The sequence below is a fragment of the Episyrphus balteatus genome, chromosome 4, assembly GCF_945859705.1.
Source record: "Episyrphus balteatus chromosome 4, idEpiBalt1.1, whole genome shotgun sequence".
In the NCBI taxonomy this organism is placed as follows: domain Eukaryota; kingdom Metazoa; phylum Arthropoda; class Insecta; order Diptera; family Syrphidae; genus Episyrphus; species Episyrphus balteatus.
The window spans coordinates 77058936-77085422 of record NC_079137.1 but is presented as its reverse complement, the minus strand read 5'-3'; the positions used below and the strand labels follow the sequence as shown (position 1 = coordinate 77085422).

At 31.9% G+C, this 26487-nt stretch overlaps 2 protein-coding genes across 2 annotated transcripts in view; one reads left to right on the top strand and one right to left on the bottom strand.

The window, feature by feature from the left end:
• Nucleotides 1-26487, top strand: part of LOC129918656 (possible lysine-specific histone demethylase 1) — a 532105-nt gene that overhangs the window by 293292 nt on the left and 212326 nt on the right. The gene's annotated exons all lie outside the window — the stretch shown is intronic.
• LOC129918655 (toll-like receptor Tollo) lies at nucleotides 20648-25755 on the bottom strand. Its single transcript, XM_055999282.1, has one exon. The coding sequence runs from the start codon at nucleotides 25354-25356 to the stop codon at nucleotides 21274-21276; it is 4083 nt and encodes a 1360-aa protein (XP_055855257.1). The 5' UTR covers nucleotides 25357-25755; the 3' UTR covers nucleotides 20648-21273.

Here is a 26487-nt window from a genome sequence, read left to right as displayed (position 1 = left end):
TACCTACTTTCGGACAAGGGAGTGAATAATGCTCCAAAGCGAAGTTCTCTCATCATAATAATCGGCAATATATGTGCTTGTACTGAATGCACATTGTGACGTATGCTTCTATTTTAGATTACACTGAAAAAAAAAATCACCAGGTTTACAATCTTTAAAATTAATTTTATGCTTACTTTTGAAATTAATGCAATGAATTTTATGAATTTCCATAGTAAATATCATTTACTCCTACTCCCTTATTACCTACTACCTAATACCTACTACCTACTACCTACTACCTACTACCTACTACCTACTACCTACTACCTACTACCTACTACCTACTACCTACTACCTACTACCTACTACCTACTACCTACTACCTACTACCTACTACCTACTACCTACTACCTACTACCTACTACCTACTACCTACTACCTACTACCTACTACCTACTACCTACTACCTACTACCTACTACCTACTACCTACTACCTACTACCTACTACCTACTACCTACTACCTACTACCTACTACCTACTACCTACTACCTACTACCTACTACCTACTACCTACTACCTACTACCTACTACCTACTACCTACTACCTACTACCTACTACCTACTACCTACTACCTACTACCTACTACCTACTACCTACTACCTACTACCTACTACCTACTACCTACTACCTACTACCTACTACCTACTACCTACTACCTACTACCTACTACCTACTACCTACTACCTACTACCTACTACCTACTACCTACTACCTACTACCTACTTACCTACTACCTACTACCTACTACCTACTACCTACTACCTACTACCTACTACCTACTACCTACTACCTACTACCTACTACCTACTACCTACTACCTACTACCTACTACCTACTACCTACTACCTACTACCTACTACCTACTACCTACTACCTACTACCTACTACCTACTACCTACTACCTACTACCTACTACCTACTACCTACTACCTACTACCTACTACCTACTACCTACTACCTACTACCTACTACCTACTACCTACTACCTACTACCTACTACCTACTACCTACTACCTACTACCTACTACCTACTACCTACTACCTACTACCTACTACCTACTACCTACTACCTACTACCTACTACCTACTACCTACTACCTACTACCTACTACCTACTACCTACTACCTACTACCTACTACCTACTACCTACTACCTACTACCTACTACCTACTACCTACTACCTACTACCTACTACCTACTTACCTACTACCTACTACCTACTACCTACTACCTACTACCTACTACCTACTACCTACTACCTACTACCTACTACCTACTACCTACTACCTACTACCTACTACCTACTACCTACTACCTACTACCTACTACCTACTACCTACTACCTACTACCTACTACCTACTACCTACTACCTACTACCTACTACCTACTACCTACTACCTACTACCTACTACCTACCTACCACCTACTACCTACTACCTACTACCTACCACCTACTACCTACCACCTATTACCTACTACCTACTACCTACTACCTACTACCTACTACCTACTACCTACTACCTACTACCTACTACCTACTACCTACTACCTACTACCTACTACCTACTACCTACTACCTACTACCTACTACCTACTACCTACTACCTACTACCTACTACCTACTACCTACTACCTACTACCTACTACCTACTACCTACTACCTACTACCTACTACCTACTACCTACTACCTACTACCTACTACCTACTACCTACTACCTACTACCTACTACCTACTACCTACTACCTACTACCTACTACCTACTACCTACTACCTACTACCTACTACCTACTACCTACTACCTACTACCTACTACCTACTACCTACTACCTACTACCTACTACCTACTACCTACTACCTACTACCTACTACCTACTACCTACTACCTACTACCTACTACCTACTACTACCTACTAAATACTACCAACTACCTATTACCTTCTACCTACTACCTGTTACCTACTCTTACTCCTTATTCCTATAACTTTTCTATGTTTTGTGGTATTTTGAATTATTATAATTTTTCTCAGTGTAGATACTTCTTTCAACTAAAACCATCTCTCTAAGTACCAAAGATATTCTATCGATATAGTTTTTTTAAGGCCCCGCAATGAATGAAAATCTCTGAAGGGGTTTTTCTTGCTTGTCTTCCATAAATTCTTTGTATTTCAAAATTTCCTTTATGCATCCGAAAGATGAAAAAATGTGTATATTTTTTTTTTATTTTTAAAATTATTATTTTGAATTTTCATCTTTTTTTGAGACAATTTTCTCTAAGTCTTTTGTCTGGAGACATATTAATTATTTGATAAATGGTATTTCCCGTGAGTGTGGAATTAGTTATTCACATAAATAGTTTAAGTATCTAAAAATAGATTTATAAGTCGAGTTGAGTTGAGCAACGAAAGTCAGTGCATCCATAATTTTAAGGTGTAAATATTCATGTTAATGGGTTGTTGCTGCTGAGATGCTTTTGCTGGAGTAGCATGCCACTTAGATGATTTTCACTGCATCCTTTACTCAAGGCTGTCAAAAAGTATCTTTGATGGTTGGTCTTCCTCTTTTTTTTTTTCAAGTGAGTGAATGACACAGAGTGATTAAAAATCATAAATAAGGGTGTAAGTGGAGTGACAACCTTAAGCACCTGAAATTATGATGGAGCTTATAGGAAGGTTGGTAAAGGGTAAGAATTCCTGTCTGGCGTCTATCGAATGAGATTTTCATCCCATTTTAACTGCCATATTAAAAAAAAGTCTGAGATCGAGAGAAGAGTTGAATGTATCTTAATTTTTTTTTTTATTTGATTTTAAAGGTTCAACATCTGAATATTTCTCATGTGAATTTTTTCTATATATTCAAAGTACTCAGACAAAAGTCTGAAAAATATAATCTTTAAAGTATAATAAAAGGTTATTGGGTCAAGTATTGACTGAGAATTGTTATCTCTTTTTTTTTGGGAGACATTTTTTTTCTGATCCAATAAAATTCGATGATTCTAGTTTTTTTTTGCGGCAAACTTCTAAAGGGTGTTTCTTATCAGCTCAAATTTTATATGGCTTTTTATTATAACAGGGGAGTCGGTTGTAAATGCTAAGAAATGAATGTGAACAAGCTGAAGACTGTTAGTGGATGATAGAGTAATAATTGGAATTAAAATAAAGTATCTACATGATTAGGTCAGACTTTGGGTATTGAAGTTGGGTTGTTTTTATGGCTTATTATTGCTTTCAAAACATTGTTGTAAAGAGAGTGTTTATTTGGAATTCAATAAGATAGTAAAAGTAAAAAGGGGGTATCTATAGTTTTTTTTTTTGTTTTATTGGAGGAACCGTTTTTTTTATGAGTTTTTAAAAGCTTATTGCATTTGTTTATACCGGGTAATAACACTAACGGCTGATTAAACATTTTTGGAAAAATAATAAATGTAAGTACAATTAACTTGGAATTAATATCTCAATAATTGGATCATTACAAATATTTTGTTTTGTCTTTGCTACTTTTGTTGAATATGTTCAAATTAATTGATAGGTACTTAACTTTTTTCATGACAAAAAATTTCCTTTTAATTTTATATTAAAAAAATGATTCAAATATTTTTATTAAAAATATAAAATATTCTTTATTTTCTCAACGAAATACTTTGTGTAAACGGATTAAATTTAAAAACAAAACAAAAGTTGGTGTCATTTATATAGAATAGGTTGACAATGCAAAAAGTATTTTAAATGAAAACATGAATTAAATTAATTTTGTTTGCATTAATTTTTTTTTATTGTTTGTTTTAATTGAAAATGAAGTAATAAGTCTTTGTAGTTTGAAAAATTAAATGCACGACTGGGGTCGCACGTACTTGCTCTTGCAGTTGAAAGCACTTTTATGTTAGTCTACTTTTAGATTTTAAAAGCTGGATCTAAATTTAAAAAAATCGTTATTGAGGAAGAGCCGATATTTAGGGCAAAATTTTGTTAAATGAAAAAAAATTTTTTTTTGTTATTTGACTTTTTTGAGAAAAAATAAAAATGCAGTTTTATTGCTACTGCTTTAAATATTACGTATACAAAGTTTAATCAAAATCGTTAGAGCAGTTTTCGAGAAATTCGAAATATCGTATTTTTTCCGTATGGGAGGTATACGTTCTAAACGAGATATAAAAAAACCTCAATTTTTTTTTCGACACGAAATCAATACTTGCCCTATAGCTATAAAGCAAGAAAAAAATATTGATATTGAGGAAGAGCCGACAATTAGGGCACAATTTTGTTAAATGAAACAAAATTTTTTTTGTTATTTGACTTTTATGAGACAAAATAAAAATGCAGTTTTATTGCCACTGCTTTAAATATTACGTATACAAAGTATAATCAAAATCGTTAGAGCCGTTTTCGAGAAATTCGAAATATCGTATTTTTTTCGTATGGGAGGTATACGTTCTAAACGAGATATAAAAAAACCTCAATTTTTTTTTTCGACACGAAATCAATACTTGCCCTATAGCTATAAAGCAAGAAAAAAATATTGATATTGAGAAAGAGCCGACAATTAGGGCACAATTTTGTTAAATGAAACAAAATTTTTTTTGTTATTTGACTTTTATGAGACAAAATAAAAATGCAGTTTTATTGCCACTGCTTTAAATATTACGTATACAAAGTTTAATCAAAATCGTTAGAGCAGTTTTCGAGAAATTCGAAATATCGTATTTTTTTCGTATGGGAGGTATACGTTCTAAACGAGATATAAAAAAACCTCAATTTTTTTTCGACACGAAATCAATACTTGCCCTATAGCTATAGAGCAAGAAAAAAATATTGATATTGAGGAAGAGCCGAAATTTAGGGCAAAATTTTGTTAAATGAAAAAAAAAAAATGTTTTGTTATTTGACTTTTTTGAGAAAAAATAAAAATGCAGTTTTATTGCCACTGCTGTAAATATTACGTATACAAAATTTAATCAAAATCGTTAGAGCCGTTTTCGAGAAATTCGAAATATCGTATTTTTTCCGTATGGGAGGTATACGTGCTAAACGAGATATAAAAAAACAAAAAAAAAAAAAACAAATTTCAGAATTCCCTAAAAATCATCTGTACCAAATTTGAAGAAAATCCATCCACCCGTTTAGGCTGTGGAAATGTGTACAGATGGACGCACAGACGCACGGACGGAATTGCGTCACCCACTTTTTCGGAATTCTCCATCATCGTAATTTTGGTTTTGATCAAAACCTCAATTTTTTTTTTCGACACGAAACCAATACTTGCCCTCTATAGAGCAAGTAAAAAATATTGGTTTGTGATGACTGATGACTTAAAACTGGAAGCATATCGTCGACTTAGAGTGAAAAACTGCTTAATCAATTTTTGAAATCATTTTTATATGGTTTACAAAGGCAAATCTTTCAATATGAATTATTTTTGACTTATTTTTAGACTAACTCTTAATAAAAATGCAATAAAAAAGTTTTTTTTTTTCTTCATATGAGGTCCAAACCTGACTTTAATCTAAAAATTGTATCTAACAAGTCTAAAAGCATTCATATAGATACATTCACCTCACATTAAAGTACAACTTTTTTGCACACACCCATTCTATAGACTTCCTTTGAAACCCCAACAATCACAACCAATAGATACTTCATAAATCCACTTTTGTTCTATGAGCTGTTTTTAACCTATTCTATCATTCAAAACACAATTTATGAGCTGTAATTTTGATAAAAATCAATTTTTTAATCAAAAAAAATTTGTCCCAAAAGTCGTCAAGTCCCTGTAGTAAACACATATCAAGACAGCAGTTTTAATATTACGCTTGAAACGTGACTTACGCGCCTTAACATGAGGTAGTTTTTGGTATCAGTAAGCAATTCATTACCCACCAATGAACCGCCGCACACAGGTTGGGCCCCGCTAACAATTTAACCAAAAAAAACTTAAAGTATCGATCAGATTCACTTCACTCTTGGTGATGTGAGGTTAATATTCGGTGTAAAAGATATATACGAAAAAACTCATGTGCATGTCTGTGCGAGTCTCATTATAAACTACCTTTCCAAAAGATCGGTAGCCGATAAGTTTGTTATTGGGCCCTCTCTCGGTTTTATAGGTAACCAATGTTGTTGTTTTTTTTTGTATCTTTTTCATTTTAATTTCGGGTCAAAAAGAGCGTAATATGAGATTTTTGTTTATTATGGATGCATCAACCTCCCAATAATAGTGGGCCCCCCCTTTTCCTCCGGATGGGTGTAATTTTCAACTGATATCGGAGATAATATACTCCTGGGAGACCTTAACTCGGGGACTGGGGTCTCGTTTCAATTCGATTAAATGAAGTGAATACGCACGACGACACAGAGACGGGAGAGACCGGAGACTGACGATGATGATGGTGACGGAACGAACGGATGCAATGCTGGGAAATTGAAGCTTCTGGGTATAGGCAATTAAAAATTTTAAGAATTATCCCAAATGGAAATTCGAAGTTTTTTTTTTTTTTCTTTTTACGAGTTCTGGTGGTCTTTCCTGGTGCATCTTTTTCAGTCTTCTTCATCGTTGTTGTTTTTGTTGTTTTTCTTCTTCATCAGTTTGACCAAATGACTGACTGATGCTGATTTGGGTATATTCTTTATTCGAAAACATAAATTTTATTGATGGCATCGAAAAGGGAGAAGAGATAGCATTGACCATTTAAATTAGATTCAATTACAGTGCTTTTCTGGGGGGATTATTTGTGTATTAACTGGAAATTTGGGGGATTTTAACGTTTGTTTTATTACTCCGATGGTGATTGTTAAATGAGATAGATTGGTTTTATTAATGTGGATTTAGTGGATGTTTGGTGGGTTATCAAAAAGACATTTATAGGTGGTATTTAGAGTTAACTGGGATGCAAGATAAGAAATCGAATAAAGGAATTAAGTTTCAAAATTATATTATTTTTAGTTAGTTAGGTGTAGATAGGTTGATAAACTTATACCTTACATGTAAAAAAAAAGGAACTTAAACAATTTTACGAGGAATCATTAATGTGATTGTGAAGGACGTCAAGCTGTCTTTTAATTTTCTTGAATGTGATAACATCACTTTCGATTACGAAGAAGTCAATGTTGTGAGAATTGTTGGTGTTGAAGAGTTTAAAAGACTTCGAAAATTGTATTGATATTACTGAATTGGAATCAAATTCTTCTTATACCGAATAGAACTTCTTAAAAAAAATTTACATATGCTTGAATTTTTTGAAATATTACCATTAAATCTATTTAAATCTTTCAGACATCTTTTCTACTGTCCGAGATATCTTCAGTTGCTTATTACCCACTTTTGTTCTTTGTTAACCTTAAATCCAGTATGTAAGCGAAAATAAATGTATCGATTTATTCAGAGACTGTAGTACCTACCAACGCTAGGAAATAACCTCGAAAACTGGTAAAAAGCGGGATTTTCGATTTTCTAACGGGAATATCTCAAAAACGCGATGTGATAGAATTTTTCTGAGTTCGGATTCGAGCTCAGCACATAAAAAACCTTTAGAAAAGTATATCTTGGTTTCTGTAACAAAAACCTTGTTGGCCATACTCAAAATAAAAAAAATGCGATTATACTTTTGCAATGGAAGAAAAACTTGTTTTTATTTCTAAAAATTATAAGAGAAAGTAACGGGACATTTTGTTCTTCGAAATATTCTTGTTTTTTGATCCCCTTTAACAAAAAAAATAGTGGCTGCAATACTCGGTTTTATATAAATAGCATTTTTATATGGTGCGATTATACTTTTGCAAAGCACTGTATTTACAACATTTCGTTATTCTTTTGTTTTAAATTATAAAATTAAACAATTTCAGTTTATTGTTAAATTTCAAAGTCAAGTATAACACTGGTCAACAAAATTAAACTTCTTTTTTGTTACAGAGACCAGGGTATACTCTTCTATAGGTTTTTTGTGTGCTGAGCTCGAAACCGAAGTCTGAAAAATTCGATCACATCACGTTTTGGAGATATTCCCGTTAGAAAATCGAAAATGCCGCTTTTTACCAGTTTTCAGGGTTATTTTTTAGCGTTTACTTATTTTTTTTTTTAAATTGAATTTGTAACAGTTTCTAAAAGAATTAAGTTTTGTCTCTCTAAATCCGTTTAAATCTTTTAAATATCTATTTTCTTCCTCGAGAAATCATAACTTGAAATCAAAGTGTTTGGGGCATCTCATATTTATTTGCTTTTAATAGCAAATATCGAAAAGTTCTGTACCAATCGCTTTCAAATTTTGACACAATTCTTTTAGAAACTGTTACAAATTTAATTTAAAAAAAAATAAGTAAACGCTAAAATATAACTTAGAAAACCGGTAAAAATCGGCATTTTCGATTTTCTAACGGGAATATCTCCAAAACGTGATGTGATAGAATTTTTCTGACTTCGGATTCGAGCTCAGCCTATAGAAAAGTATACCCTGGTTTCTGTAACAAAAACCTTGTTGACCAGTGTAATTAGCTCATGTCAAACAACTTGGGTTATTTAAAATTTTGGTTTTTAAGTATTGCTAATTTCATTTAGAACTCAAGAGATAGAATGTACCTGTCAATTTTCTGCTACAAAATTTCAGTGCAAGAAAAAGTCCATTTTTCAATGTTTTATATATTAAATTGTACGAAATAATTTTTTTTATAAAGCCTTAGAATGGTTAAAATTTGTTTCTTAAAAAAAATTTTCTTTATATCAACCAACTTATGACTCTTTGTACCTACAAAACTAGAGATGCCGCTGAATATTCGGCCATTTTTAAATTCGTTTACCGTAAGCAGGGCTTTTTTAAACTTTTAACTACGAATTCCTCTCCTAAAAAATACTTAAAAAGGATATTGGCAAATTTTTCGCTTCTACACAGTTCAAATGACTATTTGATTTAGCGGGATTTAGAATCGACTGCAGTTACATATAGTTGATACAAAGTATTGTGATTTCAAAAAAAAAAAATTTGTTTGGTCTGAGCTAACCCCTCCCGAAATGAAATCCTAGCTACGGCTATGGCAACAAGGGAAAGGACTTTCGAGGTTTCAGTTTTTTTTTCATTTTTTTAGGAAACGACTTTGCAGCATTAGAACGTTAGTCTGCTCTTCTGAGATTGGGTTTTAAATTAAAAAAGAAAGTTTACCTATAATAATTGCACACATTTGAAATTGTTATTTCTTCTTTAGATTTGAGAAACCGCTGAAAATAATTTTTTGTTCCCTTAAACTTTGTGGTAATAAAATGCTTACATATTTTTTTCAATTTTGGTGATCAGCTTCATTAAGAACAATTGGATAATGGATATTTTTATAAACTACCTTTAAAAAAAAATTTCTAATGGATAACTTCAAAAGAAAATGTTGTTCTACCTGGTCAGACAATAATGTTTCCTTTTCTCAGAAATGGACCAATAAATTTAGTTGTATTTTGTCTGAAATACGCTTTTAAGAGCAATAAATCATATTCAATAACAAAAACCCTGCACGAGTTTTAAATAAACAGTAATAGGCTATTGATTATGTAGTTTAGAAAGGAACTAAGACGTTCACGGGTTTTTATTGCAGGAATCGTTCAATGGGTTATAAAAGAAGATAAAACCGCTGAGTGCTATTAAATGAGAGGGTGGAAACTGAAGATAGGGGTGCAAAAGCCCCCTTTTTGGTTTTTTCAATATACCTCGTAAACCAAGCAAAATTTTGATATATTGCACATATAACTTTTTGTAGAGAATTAAATTTCCTATTGGAACAATGTTTTTTAAAAATTGAAAAAAAAAATGTCCATACCAAAATAGTCGAAAAAATCATAAAAAAAATATCAAAAAAATCGATTTTTTGAGTTTTTTTGCTTTTTTACTTGTACATTTTTTTTGGGTTGAGATAGACATAAACGCTGCTCCAAAGAAAAAAAGAAGCTTAAATTTCCTTCAAAATTCTGTACTCACTAAATTTTTTCATTGAAAATTAACCGAAGTATGGCCATTTTAATCTAGCTTTTTTTCGCATTTTTAGTTTTACTCAAGTAAAACAGAAACATTTGAGGGGAAAGTACGATAACTTAAGCACCAAGAACTGATAATGAGATTTTGTAGAGAGTTTAAAAACAATCATTGTTTACTATGGGAGGGGGGGTCTATGTCCCCCCGTTTTGGCGGGAGGGGCAATTTTCTAAAAAAAATACTTAAAATAAAAAAAAATTATTAAAAAACAACGGCAACACTTACAGTTTTGATTGATACTTTTTTTAAAAGCTAGAATTTTAAACTTAATATTAATTTTAAAATGAAGTTATTTTAATCAATTGTTTTTGAAATAAGCGAGTGATTCCGATAAAGAAAGTATTTTGTCTATTTTTCAATTTTCTCAAAAAGTAGAAGGCATAGGAACATTATGATTTTCATGATTTGATAAGAAATCAATTAAGGCAGTTTACTCTGTCGATCAATTTCGTATTGAAGTCCACAGTCTTTGTGAAAATTGTACTCAATGTGCTTTTTAAACTTTTTTTTACAAGTTTTGACTTTGAAATCAGGCATTTCAAAAACAATTGATTAAAATACCTTCATTTTAAAATTAATATTAAGTTTATAATTCTAGCTTTTGAAAAAAGTATCAATCAAAATTGTAAGTGTTGCCGTTGTTTTTTAATAATTTTTTTTTATTTTAAGTATTTTTTTTAGAAAATTGGCCCTCCCGCCAAAAAGGGGGGACATTGACCCCCCCTCCCATAGTAAACAATGATTGTAGTTAACCCCTCTACAAAATCTCATTATCAGTTCTTGGTGCTTAAGTTATCGTACTTTCCCCTCAAATGTTTCTGTTTTACTTGAGTAAAACTAAAAAGGCGAAAAAAAGCTAGATTAAAATGGCCATACTTCGGTTAATTTTCAATGAAAAAATTTAGTGAGTACAGAATTTTGAAGGAAATTTAAGCTTCTTTTTTTCTTTGGAGCAGCGTTTATGTCTATCTCAACCCAAAAAAAATGTACAAGTAAAAAAGCAAAAAAACTCAAAAAATCGATTTTTTTGATATTTTTTTTATGATTTTTTCGACTATTTTGGTATGGACATTTTTTTTTTTCAATTTTTAAAAAACATTGTTCCAATAGGAAATTTAATTCTCTACAAAAAGTTATATGTGCAATATATCAAAATTTTGCTTGGTTTACGAGGTATATTGAAAAAACCAAAAAGGGGGCTTTTGCACCCCTATCTTCAGTTTCCACCCTCTCATTTAATAGCACTCCGCGGTTTTATCTTCTTCTATAACCCATTGAACGATTCCTGCAATAAAAACCCGTGAACGTCTTAGTTCCTTATTACCCTGTTTTTTTCGACATAATCAATAGCCTATAAATCGTTCAAAGAAACTTATAAAAAAACTAAACAAAATCAATCAAAAACTTTAAGTACTAAATATTTTTACTAAATTGAAGGTTATAAATAGTTAGTTGAATAAGTTTTAAAGTCTTAAGATTTCAAGATGCCAAGATCAGTCTTGGGTTTAAGGGGTAATAACACCTTGTAAACAATGAAATCGAGCGTCATATTCATCAGCGTATAAAACAAAGAAGAAATATTATTTTCTTTTGGTGTTTGTTTATTTTAATTAAGTATATTAATAGGTAACAGAATAGGCTAATGTTAAACTTTTTAATGATGTGAAATTTTTTAAATGGCGGTGTAGTTCAGGATGATAGTAAAATCCTGTGCTCCCATCGGGCGACCAACTAACTCCTACAGTTTTTAACCGATTGGGCTGAAATTTTGTGTGGAGCTTAAAAATACTATTCTCTAGTGAAGTACGTAGGATTTTTTTGAAATATTAAAATTTAACGATTTTATGGTCTTTTTTTCAACGAATTTTGTTTTTGGAATGAAATAATTTTTTTAAACTAATGCCATTTCTTTAAAAACTAATATTTCAAAAAAAAATCCTACGTACTTCACTAGAGAATAGTATTTTTAAGCTCCACACAAAATTTCAGCCCAATCGGTTAAAAACTGTAGGAGTTAGTTGGTCGCCCGATGGGAGCACAGGATTTTACTATCATCCTGAACTACACCGCCATTTAAAAAAATTCACATCATTAAAATATTTAACATTAGCCTATTCTGTTATACGGTGATGAAAATGACGCTCGATTTCGTGGTTTACAAGGTGTTATTACCCCTTAAATATCACTGGTCGCCAAAAATAAAATAATGTCAGGAGGAAGAACTTTGTAAAGTGATTTAAATTGACTTTAGTGTTTTTTTTTTTTTGACATTAAGAATGTAATAGATGATACAAAACCTAAACTAAACTATTTTTTTTATATCAAAAACATAAGATATTGTACGATTTCAAAAAAAAAAATGTATTGATTCTTATAGCAAAAAAATTAAATGTTGTTAAAACGTCATCCGAAACCGCCGAAAAATATTTGAAAAATTATTCTATAAACGTAAAAGAAAGAAAACAAAAAAAAAATGGGAAAACAGCAGAAATTGAGGCTTTATCTTATCGTAAAAAATGCGACATCAAACGATTTACCAAAAATCTCAAAGAGTGATTAAGCATACAAAAGCTGTAGTAGCAATTTTCTTAAAGCAAAACACAATAATAATGAACTATCTACATGTACCTTAGGGTGGGTAAAAAAAATCGAAAATTTTTTTTTTGATTTGGTACTCCAAATCGCAGTGCATACGGGTCATAAGAAAACTATTGAAATCAGTTAGCATTGGTTTGGATTCGAATATCTTCTAAACGGTTAAAGCAATCAATTTCATTCCAAGGAATTGTTTGTAGAACGTTTAAGCCCCTACAAGAATACCTATATCTTGCTAATTTGAAAATAATGAAGTTTCAGTGAATTAGAAATTTTTTAAAAATATAAAATGTTTTTATATTTTTTTTTAACTTTGACCTCGACTATCTTTAGAATCTTTAGATTAATGAAAAAAGTTAATAAGACCTTTTTTGTGGAGCAACCAATTTTCAACAAGAATATGTCTTGCGCGTTTGATCATTATAATTTTTCAATTTGTTACAAAATTAAGAACAAAAAACGAATTTTTAAAGATTTTCTCGATTTTTGGACCTCAAATATCTATTCAACGGTAAGATAAATGAAAAAAGTGCATAAGGCCTTTTTTGTAGAGCGTTCCATTTCCTACAAGAATCTGAAAAGAAATTTGGTAAAAAGTCAATTAATAAAAAAAATATTTTTTTTAGTAATAGCTTGATGTAAAAATAGAAAATTGCAAAGCGGAGGACCTTCCCATTAATATAAAGAGCTCATATTTGGTGTGTATATTCTAGAGGGGTCTAGCAATCGATTTTTCGGAGTACCAATTAAAAAAAAAAAGAATTTCGATTTTTTTGACCCACCCTAATGTACCTACTTTATCTCGTTGAAGTAAAGTTAAAGTTTTATACATTTTGCCTTATCACCAATTGCATTTCCATTTTTATCGGAAATTTGAATACCTGGTGAAACAGTCAAGGAATCCTTTCATATTGGAAAATTTCATACAAATTATTACGAATTGAGTTTGTGATTATTTTATCGGAATTGTTATCAGTCGTTTTCTAGTCGAATGAAATTCGTGATAAGGCCAATTGTAATTGGGCAAAAACAATCTTCAAAAACAGTTTGAACTCAGAGCTAATCCATTACTAATCAATCCATCATCTCCTCGATTTTGCCGCCCAATAAGAGTAAATTTTGTGAAAGATGCCACATTCTTTTAGAAAGCCTTTTAAATTTTTTCAAAACTGTCTTAAAACAAATTAAAAAAAATGAGAAAGAGGTAAAAAAATGTATGATCACAAGAATTTAAATTCAAAGCTAATGTTATTTTTTAATTAATTATTTTTTAGATTCGACTATAACTACAATTTTTTTTAAAGAAAGCAATATTTATTCTGACTTAAACTAAAAATTTATATTTACACAATTGTTTTAAATTTTAAAATTCCTTGAAAGTTTTTTTTTAATTAAATTTTTATATTTTTTTCTTTTCAGGTGAGTTTTTTTTATAAAAACACATTTTCAATTTAAATGAAGTACCTACATAATCTGTAAGTTATTTTCTTTAACATTATAAATAATTATTTTTTGAGTATTTTTATTTAATACTTCTTTATTTAATGCGATTGTTTCGTATATCCAATTATATTTATCCGTACAAAACAATGTCTTTAAATTCCTTTATTCCTTTATTTTCGAAAATTTCACCTAATGAAGATTTAAAATATTTGTGCGTTAAATTTGTTTAACACAAGCTTGCTTTTGGTTTTTGGAAAATCTTTTTTTTTTTCTTTTTCGATGTTTTTATTTTTTTTTAAACTTAATTTCTTCTAACCTAGTTTGAATTTTGTATGCTGTAAGTGTATTTGATAAATAAACATACAAACAAAAAAGTAAGACCACCATAAATATTTCAATTGTCATGCTCGCACGTTTGGCTGTTTTTCCTGTGGTCTCTGCTGCTGGGTTAAATTTTATGCCCGACCTCAATGTAACTTGCCCAATTAATATGCCTTACATTCAATTAACTTATGTATTCTAAACAGTATTTACTTTATTTCTAATTTATAGTGTGACACTATATTCATTCTCATTCTTTATGGCCTCTTCCAATGCATACAAAATTATTATTATTTACTCATTCTATCAAATAGCGCCCTTTTTTTTTTGTTGTTTTGTTTTCTAATTCTTCCAAAATAATAAATAAAGTCTTCAAAATCTATATGAGGGTTAGAGACTTCTTCAGACTTATCAAACAATTTATCGTGGCATCAAACAAAAATTACCCACAAAAAACTTACCAACCAACCAACCAGACTACCGACGACGACGAAGAAGAAGACATTTCATTTCAACTTCTGAATATCAAAATCCCCAAACACAAAATCCCAACTCCACATGATACGCATACGAAATTAAGGAAGCCGCAATATTCAGTGTTAATTGCTTTTTAGTATTCCCATGTAAATAACTTCAAACAACAAGAAAACAACAACAAATTTATGTTCACTAATTTGTTAGCTTCTCGTAATTAAATAACAATTTTTGACAATTTTCAAAACTCGCTGTCAAAAAAGTTTAAATGAAGCTTTTAAAAAAGAAATCTTCATCCAACAAAATGAACTATTAAATTAAAAAAATTTTAATATTTAACTAAGAAAAAAAAAACTATTAAATTCTATCAATTAAAAACCATTTTTCTGGTGTCTTTTTTGAAGACCTGTTGTTGGGTCAGGCAACTACTGGTTATATCGATACGTAAATTATTACCATGGTCATTATCAATCTCTTAATTGGTAGATAAAAATCTTCTTTATTTTGTATAATTTTTCGAAAAATTTATGAAAATTTAAACAAAATCGTTCAGAATAGAATAGGTACAGCTTCTTAAGTTACTTGAATATAAGTCTAACTCCTATCTTGATCTTGATGTATCTTCAATATTCTTACCCATTTTTTTCTTTAAACCAATTTTAGAAAATAAAATTTATAGATACTTGATACGAATATTTTTTATATTGAATTGATTGATATTTTATTTTAAAATTCAATTAAATTTTTTTTCTTGTTGCTGGTGTAAAGTCTTGTTAAAAGAAACCTAACGCCTTTTTTTCTTCTAAGTTCTTGTTTCCTTGATTTCATATTTAAAATGCAATCGAATACAATTAACAATGTTGCCACTTTAATAGAATTTTAAAACTTAGAGGACAAAAAGTATAAATAGGCTAAACTATTGTTTATATGACATTTTACCAAACATTTCCTAAAAGTCTCCTTCAGCTTAATTAATTCAAAAAAAAAAAATTAATTGTTAGGTACTCTTATAAAAATTGACAAAACATCCAAATTGGGTAGTAGAGTATTTTTTCGCGGGAGAAATAAATAAAATGCACGACTGGGGCCGCACGTACTTGCTCTTGTAGTTCAAAGTATCTATATCTTAAATTACTATTGGAAATTAAAGATTTTCGTTAAATTTTGAACAAAAAAAAAAAAAAAAAAATTCCATTTATACTTAAAAAATTTTTTTTTTCAAAAACTTTTTTTTTATTTTTTTTTTTACATTTAACACTTCAAAATGACAAGAAATATCTGACTGCAAATTTTGAATAAAATTGGATTAGTCTTTGATGAAATATACAATAGTAACTAAAAAATATATCAATTTGGCACAAAACGGCAACGCCATATTTCCGTTCTCCGAATTTTTTTTTGAAAAACTAAAAACACGGTTTTGTTAGAATCACTAAGACTATAACGAACACCAAATTTAATCGAAATCTTCAAAGCCGTTTTCGAGAAAATTGGAATAACTCATTAACGATAGACGGGAAGAGCCGACAAAGAAAATGTCATATTTCCACTATTCGTATTTTTTGAGAAAAACTAAAAACGCAGTTATATTAGATATACGTACAGCATTACTTGTGTCAAATTTAATCAAAATCGTTAGAGCCGTTTTCAAAAAAATTGCAATACCTCCAAAAGTTTGTATTAGAGGTATACGTTCTAGGCGAGATATTAAAAAACAAAAAAAAAAAAACCAACCTTGGAAATTACGAAAAAACTATCTGTACCAAATTTCATGAAAATCTGTCGAGCCGTTTGGGCTGCAGCTACTTGTACAGATGGACGCACCGACGCACAGACCGACGGACGTCATGACGAAACCCACTTTTTTGGACTTCTCGACTATCGTAATGTTAGTTTTGATTAAAACCTCGAAATTTTTTTTTTTTTGACACGAAACCAATACTTGCCCTATAGAGCAAGTAAAAAGAACAAATAATCCATAGAGTCCTTAAATTTTGTTTTATGAAAGGATGTTTTTTTCAGAGGTTAAGTCTTGTGTGAGAAAAGTTTCATAAAAGTTGATTTCTCTGCAAAATTATCTTGAGTGAAAGAAGAGGTGATTTAAAGAAAAAAGACGAAATTCAGAATTAGTACCTACTAAAAATCCTATGACCCCGTTGAAAATTTTTAATTTTTGTAAGAATTTAAACAATGTAAAAAATATTTTAGGTGACAGTCTAATTACATTTGGAATAAAAACTACAAATTTATAGACTTTACAAAAATTATTTTGGGTGTTTTTTTTTTCGATAGGCGAGTAACAAGTCCCAAAACAGCGAATAACTCGTTGAATTACGTTTAAGAACTTTAGTATGACCATTTTATTAGTCAGGGAAACCAAAACTAAAGGATCTTTTGGGTGAAAGTGTGTTTTTTTTTTAGTAAAGATAACATAAGTAAGCTTTGGAAACGTCCCAAGTTCTTGTTGGAAAAAAAGAATGGAACTATCGTGATCAGTAGCCTAAAAAAAACGTATTTCCTGTGGCACCTGCCTGCTAAAGAACAAAAAAAAAACAAAAAACAAATATTTTAACAAAATTTCTTAGGTGGAAAATTGTATAAGTACTTAACCCCTTGTAACACAACATCGTAAATTTTAAAATTAATAATGTAAATCGAAAGGGCTTTAGCTATAATAAAACACGTATTTTTTAAAAATTCAATAAATTCATTATTTGCTTAGTTATTTCGAAATTTACGCAGTAAAAAAAAAGTTTAAATAATTTAATTTTGTATATAAATGCAAAAATTCAAACAAAAAGCTATCTAATATTTATTTTTAGGCGCATTCCTAAAATCCAAAAATAAAAACCCGTTAGTTTATGCACGAAAAATATTTTTTCTGAATTTCGTAGTTTTTACATAAATTAGCTTGTTTTCCAAAAAAGCCGAACTTTCAACATTAACTGCAAATTAAAAACTATTGGTGCTATTTATTAGAAATATGGCGCATTATTTCGACAAAGCAATTCTTAAAGATTATGTAAGAAGCTTTAAAAGAATAAAAATATGTTTTTTACAGCTTTTGGGCGATCTTTTTCGGTTTGTTACAGAAATGTCACATGGGGCTACAAGGGGTTAATGGCTCTTAGGTACTGAGGAATAAATTTTCGAAAAACAAATCAAAAATAGTTAACCCTTCCGCAGTACACCGGCTTTCGAGGCGCAGAACAGTGCGGTATTTCGGTCTAAGACCTGGCCAAAAATATTTGGCCACAAAATTTTTCATTTTCTTAAGTGCTTACCTCCCGATTAGCCATGAAAAAAAAAAAAAAATTATTAAAAATAAAAAAATGCACTACAGTCATGTGTTATAACTTTTTTTAGAGCTAATAGTTTATTCTTTATTTTGTTTTTTGACTCAAGTTGTTTCATTAAGTAGTTTTTGAGAAATTAAGTTTTAAAGATGAAATTTAGAAAAAAAATTATAAATTTGATTTATGACCACGTTTTAGGTCAAAATACCGCACTGTGCGCAGTTTTCAAAGCTGATGAATGTAACAACGACGTTTTTAACGTATTTAAATCTCAAACTCAATTTTTTAAACGTGCTTTCACAAAAATAGTTACCTGCTTTAATCATTCTGATGACAAGAAAATTTCTAAACCAATTCTATATAACTTGATAAACTACTCGAAGGCTCAAACACTTTTTAGAGCATGGTTCTTATAATAGTGCATTTTTAATTTTCCTGTTTTTTTATAAGCTATTCCAAATTCTTAAACGAATTCTATCTTTTTTTAAAGTACCTTACTTTTTTCCGACTCATCGGTTTAATTTTTCGCATTGTGGTAAAAAGATCTCATAAAGTGCATTCTTTGTTTATTTAATTTTTTTTTCAAACTCTTCATTTATTTTGATTTATGTTGTTTTAGCCTGACTTAAGGTCATTTCATAAACAGTTCAAAACAAATTGTCATTAGAAAATACATCACATTGATGAAAATGGCGGATATGCGTGAACTATTTTTTTTTTTTGTGTCTAGAAAATCTCTTTGAGTGAGAGTTTATAAGAAACAGACACAATTTTGTAAAAGTGTCCAATTTTGCAACAGCAGAAAACTTCCTTGTGTCAAGATATCGATCTGTTGTTGCCATTTCATAGCCAGAAAAGGTCTTTTAAATCTTTATCTGAATTTTTAATCACAACACCTTTTCTGTGCAAAAAGATTTCGGAACCAATTTTCCTGGCACGAACAAAAATTTGTCTTGTCGTCGTTTCTGATTAAGTTAAAATATTTTCTTTAAATTCATTAAATGAAAACCTCTAAATGTTCTTAAATGAATCGACCCGTTTAAACAGTCCTAAAGTGGCAACCCTCACCTCGTAATAAATAAATGCACAACAATTCCATCAAGAGCACAGCAATACAATAAAAAAAACAACAAAAAAATTCAAACCAACAAACACAACTATAGGAGGTATAAAAAACAGACAGCGATATGAGAAGGAATTTTATTGCCCTTTGTGTCTGCTTAGTCTGGTTAGATTGGTTTGCTGCCAGGTTAGGTTACTACTTACGTTACGACGACGAACGAACAAAACCAACGAACGGACACAGACGAGAAGAAAAAAAAAAGACGATTTTTTCTTGGAAGCCATTCCTGCCCGCTATCAATCACTAACGATCTAAACGAAGAAAAAAAAACAACAAACTAAAGTCTGAAGAGAATTGTTGTTTTGTACGTTTTTTTTTCACCTTTTTCCACCTTTTTTTCTTATTCTTCACCTGTGGATTGCAGTTTAAAGTTGTTGTTTTCTATAAAATTCAACACAAGTCGTTGTCCATCGTTTGTAATGCGTTTTTTTCTGTTTATTTTTTTCCATACTTACTTTCGTAATTCCTCGATTATTTCATAATTAGGTGTGATATTTATATCACATACATAATCCACCTATAAAAATAATAAATAGATACTTTTCTTCCCAAAAAGATAAAAATCTCCAAAAAAACAAATTGAAAAATGAAAAAGATATTTTTTTTTTTAATTTTAATTTTTTGATTTTTATTTTGATTGATTTTTGTTTTTTTTTTCAAATAAATTTTTTGTTTCTTATTTTTTTAGTAACAACTATTAAATACTAAAATTTATAAATATTTACAAAATAAAATTAAAAAAATAAAACTTATAAGCTTATAAATATAGTCAGTCAAAAAATATACATAAATACTTAATATTTAATAGTAAATCAGTTTGATTTGTTTCTTTTTTCGTATAATATGGCAAAAGGGCAACAAAGTGCCTTTTTTTCTTATTTTTTTTTTATTTATTATTTTTTAATTTAAGTACAAAAGAATTTTTTTTTTTAATTATTTACAATTTTTTTTTATTTACAAAAAAATACAAAATAATGACTAAACAAATTTTTAAATACAAAAAAAAATTACACTGAAATTCTACACAACATTCATATTTTTCTTTATTTATTATCACATTTGTTTGTTTTTCTTTTTTTCATTTTTTTTTTTTTATTTTTCTTTTCTTAATTTTTTATTTGAATATTCATATAGAAAGTTGTAGTTATCTCTTTACCGTTATGATTGACAAATAATATACATAATGAATTTTACAATAATTTTCTTCTTTTTTGTTATAAGCATGCGCCTAATGCTGTTTGCTATGTGTTTGGTTAGACAATGTGGAATGTATTATTAAGTATGCTAATTCACTGCTTGTTCTATGATTTTTTTTTTTATTTCGTTGTGTTTTTTCTTTGATTTATTTTGTATTTTTCTTATTTTTTTTTTATTGAATTCAATAGAAAAAGACAGAATAAAATTGCCATACCTGCAGAAGCCAAAGGATGATGATAATGATGATGATGATCAGTCTTTGTTTGCTGGCGTCTTTTGTTGTTTTCATTTTTTTAATTTTTTTTTTCTTCTTGTGGTGATGGCAGGAAATCGACGACTCCTTTTCTTGGACACTGGCTTCGTTCTCCTCTCAATTTGCATATCTGTCTTTCTCGCAGTCGTGTAGCACGAGATGTAAGCAAAAACAAAAAACGAACGTGATTCGATTTTACAAAATTCCAACTTACGTTCCACAACGATCGTAGTGGCTTTGCCATTGAAAATTTTAGTTTATTTTTCACTACAATTCACACATAGATATTGAATTTCATTTTAACAAAGTGGTGATTGTTTTTAAATTCATAGAAATCTCTCAAAAAATGTTTTTATCATGAATATGATGATTTTAAGGAACTTACATTCCACACTGTTTATTTTATGTTCTATCCACCTTGTGGATTCAATTTTTTTCTTATATTTACACTTATTCAATGGACTTTACAATTATGTATCACTTGAGGCATTTTATTGTACACTTTATGGGCAAAAATAATACACATTATCATATATGCACAGCTACAGTTCGAGGTGATGCATTTCTTTGACACTGTCCAACTGGCATTGCTGTTCCAGGAACTGGTGGCCCAACTACATTACCCACATGGGGCATATGTGGTGATCTCTGTTGTTGCTGCTGCTCTGAATGTTGCAGCATCTGCTGTTGTTGTTGTTGTTGTTGTTGTGACTGCTGCTGTTGTGGAGTCGAATTATTATTCCGATTGTGATTTTGCCTCGTCGTGCCAGCCATTAAATTATGATGCATATTATTACCCCTGAAACTGGAATGCTGCAAATGATGCGGTTGCGGTTGAAAATGATGCAAATGATGATGCGGATTATGATGGTGTGGCGCCATCGGTATATGCACTCCTGGACAATGTCCACCATGTGGGCGACGTTGATTATTCGGCACATCTGGCAATGCAAATCTCAACTTCTCCCAAAACAATTTATCTCCCCATTGCAAATAGGTATTCGTCTTCAAATACAATCGAATATCTGGATCGAGATCTTTTTGTGGCACATCGCCCAACACGATCACGATCAATCGTCTTCTTCGATCACGCAGAACTTGATGATGAGCTGATTTGAACTCGAATCGACACCATTCGGATTTTATGAAATTCTCCGATAGCACCATGATCGTGCGACGCGATGAATCGATTGCTTGCACGATTGTATCGGCTATATAAGCGCCCACAGGGAAATCGCGATGATGTAGGCAGAGTTTGTACCGAGTGTCACCATTTTCAAGCTCAGGAGCAAGCTCTTCAGCCACAAATGCTTCATCCTTCGAACTGTACGAAATAAATGCATCGAACAGTTTCTCCCGTTCACCTTTATCCACATCCTTATTGGCATTGTAAAACAGACGAATACCAAACCGTGAATGACACCAAACACGCATCTCTTGCCGGAAAATAAACACCACCAAGGTGCAAATGATCACGAATGCAAAACCAGTCAAAATAGCCACAAGTATCGGGAGATAATCCTGGAATGGCGGCTGATTGAGGATCATTTTGGTAGACGTGAGATTTCCGCTCGAAGCCATACTCTCAGCATCCGAACTGTTGGTGATCGAGTTGGATCGATTGTTAATGCCACAGGCAATGATGCGTCCACCAGTCGCTGAGTCATTGGCATTTGCATAGATCGAAAGCATCTCGCCATTGACTGTGGTCGTGGTGTTGCTGCCGATCGCCACTTTGCTGGCCTCTGTACATTTGATCTTGTTGCGATCTTGCACTGAGTCATGACGATTGATGTAATCACGGAACTTGTCGATGAATTCACATTCACACGTCCAAGGGTTCCCAGAGAGCCGGAGCTCGTTCAGGTAGGGTGGCAAGAAATTCCAGATGCTGAATTCGACGAGTAGATTATGATCGAGTCGAAGAATCTTCAAATGATAGAGATGGGTAAAAGTGAGCGAATCGATTGTAGCAATATTGTTATGTTGAAGATAGAGCTCCTGTAAATTATCAAGCCCTTGGAACTCATTACCATTCAACTGTCTCAAATTATTGTGATTGAGCTGGAGAACTTCCAACTCGAGTAGCCCATAAAAAGTTCTATTGTGAATAATCTCAATTCTTGAATGATTCAAATGCAAAACTCTCAACCTCTTTCTGCCAATAAACGAATGACTTCCCAACTCGCTAAAACTATTTCCATCCAAATACAGTTGAGTGGCATCCATTGGTATATGTTGTGGCAGCTCACGATCATAACTGCCACGCGAACAATCCACAACATTTGATGTCCAACTTTGATCGTGATAGCACGAACAACGATCCGGACATTGCATCTTACAATCACAGGCGTAATAGTCACAACAATGACACAGAGCAAAGCAATGTGCTTCATATTTACAAAGGAACTCATTAGATTTCGCTTCGATCAATGGAACATGTGTCTTGCCTCTGGCATATGACAGCTTGCAATAGATTTGATCCAAGTCCATGAGTTTTGGTTGGGTCCGGGCTTCGGTGTTGATCTTCTGCAACCAATCTAGATTGCAATCGCATTGGAATGGATTGGAGCCAATGAAAAATTCTGGGATTTCTTTGTCATCGGGAATGGGTGACAACCGAAGAGCGTTTGGTTCCAAAGTGGTTAGTTTGTTGCGAACTAAATCGACTTTGGTAAGATTTGGTTTCTTGAAAAATGTGTATGGTTGGATTTTTTCAATTTGATTGTCATTCAAGTGGAGTACTTCGACACTGTTGGGGATCGAACTGGCTGTGATTTCGGTTAGACGATTGGCGCTAGCATCGAAAGTGCTCAACATAAGTTCGGTCTCGATTTCAAAGTAATTTCCCAATTGGGTAATTCGGTTAGCTCGAACATCTAACCATTGTAGACCTGTCGGGATGTGTCCATAGTCGAATTTCTCGAGATGGTTGTCAGATATGTTCAACCAAACCAGGTTTTGAAGCTCGGTGAAGAGTCCGGTGATGCTTTTTAGGTGATTCCCATCAAGTCGGATGGCTTGAATCTGGTAGTTTCTATGGAAGGCACCTGGTTCGATGCCTTTGATCTTGTTGCCGGATAAGTTGACGATTTGAAGAGATGTCATGCGATCGAAGATGCCTCGGCGGATGTAGTCGATGGAGTTTTCGGTCAAACGGAGACCATAGAGACTTTCCATGACACTGATGCTGGTGTTCTCGATGGTTGTGATGAGATTCTCCCCAATGTCGAGGGTTTTTAAAAATGGAACTTGGCCCAAAGCTTCTGGAACTGTTAAAAGCTTATTGCCATTTAAATGGAGATCTTGGACACTGGTGCAGTTCTTAAAAGCCATTGGATCGACTTTGGATATGCGATTATAATCCATAGATAAAACCAGGATATTATTGAGTCCTCGAAGAGTGTTGGCACCGATCATGGTAATCCGATTGTTGGACAAGATCAGTGTGTGAAGGTTGGTAAGATCAGCAAAGGTGTTATCGGGAATATGATCGATATAATTTTCTTCCAATTTGAGAACTTGAAGACTTCCCAAACTACGAAAAATACTTTGCTCGAGTTTGCTTATTTTGTTGGAAGACAAGTCGAGCAAGATCAATCGTTTAAGGCCGACAAATGTCACCGCATTAATCCACTGCGAATTCAATTCATTTGCAGATAAATCAAGAACCAAAAGATCGGCAAGTTCGGAGAAAAGTCCTGGAGCAAGGACATTTATGCTGTTATTACGAAGATAGATCTCTTTGACGTATTTAGCTTCGGAGAAGAGCTCTGGTGGGAGTGAAGTTAAACGATTTTCAGATAGATCGATGATGGATAATGAGACGAGACCTTCAAAAGCTCGATCGGCAATGAAATTCATACCATTCCGACCGAGTTTAAGCTTCTTAACTCTTCCCAAAGCAGAAAAGATCGCTGATGGAAGATTGGCAATTTTGTTGCTGGACAGATCAAGATTGATGATGGCATTTCCACAAATTCGGGACTTCCTTGTGCTTAGTGACGCACTAAAATGGAAGTTACCTAAATCTTGGATTTCATTGTGGGACATATTTAAATGGGTTAGAGTCTTGAGTGGGCAGATGATTCCATCGGGAACAAGCCAGATATTATTCAAGCTCAAGTCTAAACGATCGAGTTGACGAAAATCGGCAAAGGCATTTGGCGCGATTTCGAGACTCATAGTCGACCAATCGGCATTGTGGGTGCGAATTGTAAGATTTCGGAGTTCTTGAAGTCCTCGAAAGGATCCTTCGGTAATATTGCCGAGTTTACAATATTCAATAGTTAACGCGCGTAATTCAATTAACGATCGAAAACTATCGGCGCTCAAACTACTTTGAAAGAAAAGTGCATCGTTGCACTCCAATCGAAGCCGGATTGTATTTTGAGGTTGAATAACGCTAAAGTTTGTATTTTCAAGTTCACTATTTATGGTTCGGAGTTGACAAACGAGTACGATATCGGTTTCGGTGTTACCGGACCACCGACACTCGTCAGGGGCTTGATAGAGGACGGTTTTTGATAAGGCGGCTCCCAAAATGGGGATAATGAAGTTGATCAATACCGAAAGAATTGTTTTCGACATGATCGAGGTTTGAGTACACATTTCTTGATTTCAAAATCAAAAATCTTATTTTTTTTGCGTTTTTGCAAAAAAACACTTTTTTATAAAAAAAAAATTTTTTTTTTTGTTATTTATAATTCACAGCATTTGTATGCATTTTTGTAGTTTGCACTTTTATTGAACGTATCCGTATCCGAAAAAAAAACGAAGTTTTAGATATTTTATCTTTTCAAAGTCGATCTCGTAAATTTTTGTATATTTCCTTAAAAATCATCAAAAAAAAAAAAAAGAAAAGGGTGAACTTTTTTTTCTTCTTCGAACGAATTTGGTTCTCTCTCAAAATAGATGTTTGTATGATTGGGAAATTTTTTTTATTTTTCAAAATTTTTGTGTAACTTTACGACGACGTAACGGAAGAATAACAACGTCCGATCGACTCGATTACTTCTCATAAACTGATCGGAGAGTTGTGGATTCTCTGGGTATGTTTCTTGTATCTCAAAGAAACTTTTTTTTTTTGGTTTGGGTTTTGTATAAAAATTGAGTTGCGCTGAGTGTAAAAGAATAAAACAACCACCGGTTAGGCAAGTTTTTTTTTCCATGAGAGTCTTTCTATAATGCCAAGCTGACTTTAGGAGGCTTTTGTCTCGTTTGCTCTTGCGTGAGTTGGAATATAATTCTTTTATGATGATGATGGTTGAACGATGGATGGTTACTGAACACAAATACATTCAAACAGAAAAGTTGTTAGGAATGAAGAATATGAGTGGAATCGGTTGGTATTTTTGAATCTATAGAGAATATGGACAAAAGATGTGCATCGATGCAGTATTTTGTTGTTTTTTTTTTTTGTACGTTTCATTTGATGGTGTCTCTACCTGAGTTTATTGTTCTCTCTTGGTTTTTTTTTTAAATTTTGGTTGTGTATATGTTTTGTGGATGGCGCTCATGAGTTTTTGAGTGATTTTTGTGTGCGTAAACTTAACAATCAAGTGAGTTGAATGTATTTTAATGAATTAAAATAGATTTTTTGTTACATTTGAGATTTGAGAATTGGGAGTGGAAAATGATGTGTGCTTAATTGAAGAGAAAATGCTGAATAAAAAGGTAATTCTCTTTATTCAGAAAGACTCAATTTTATTGTGGAACAAAAGCACTCAAAGGGTTACCACT

Bases quoted from the DNA above. Each gene is read 5' to 3' on its own strand.
- LOC129918655 (XM_055999282.1), bottom strand. From the start codon at position 25,356: ATGTGTACTCAAACCTCGATCATGTCGAAAACAATTCTTTCGGTATTG.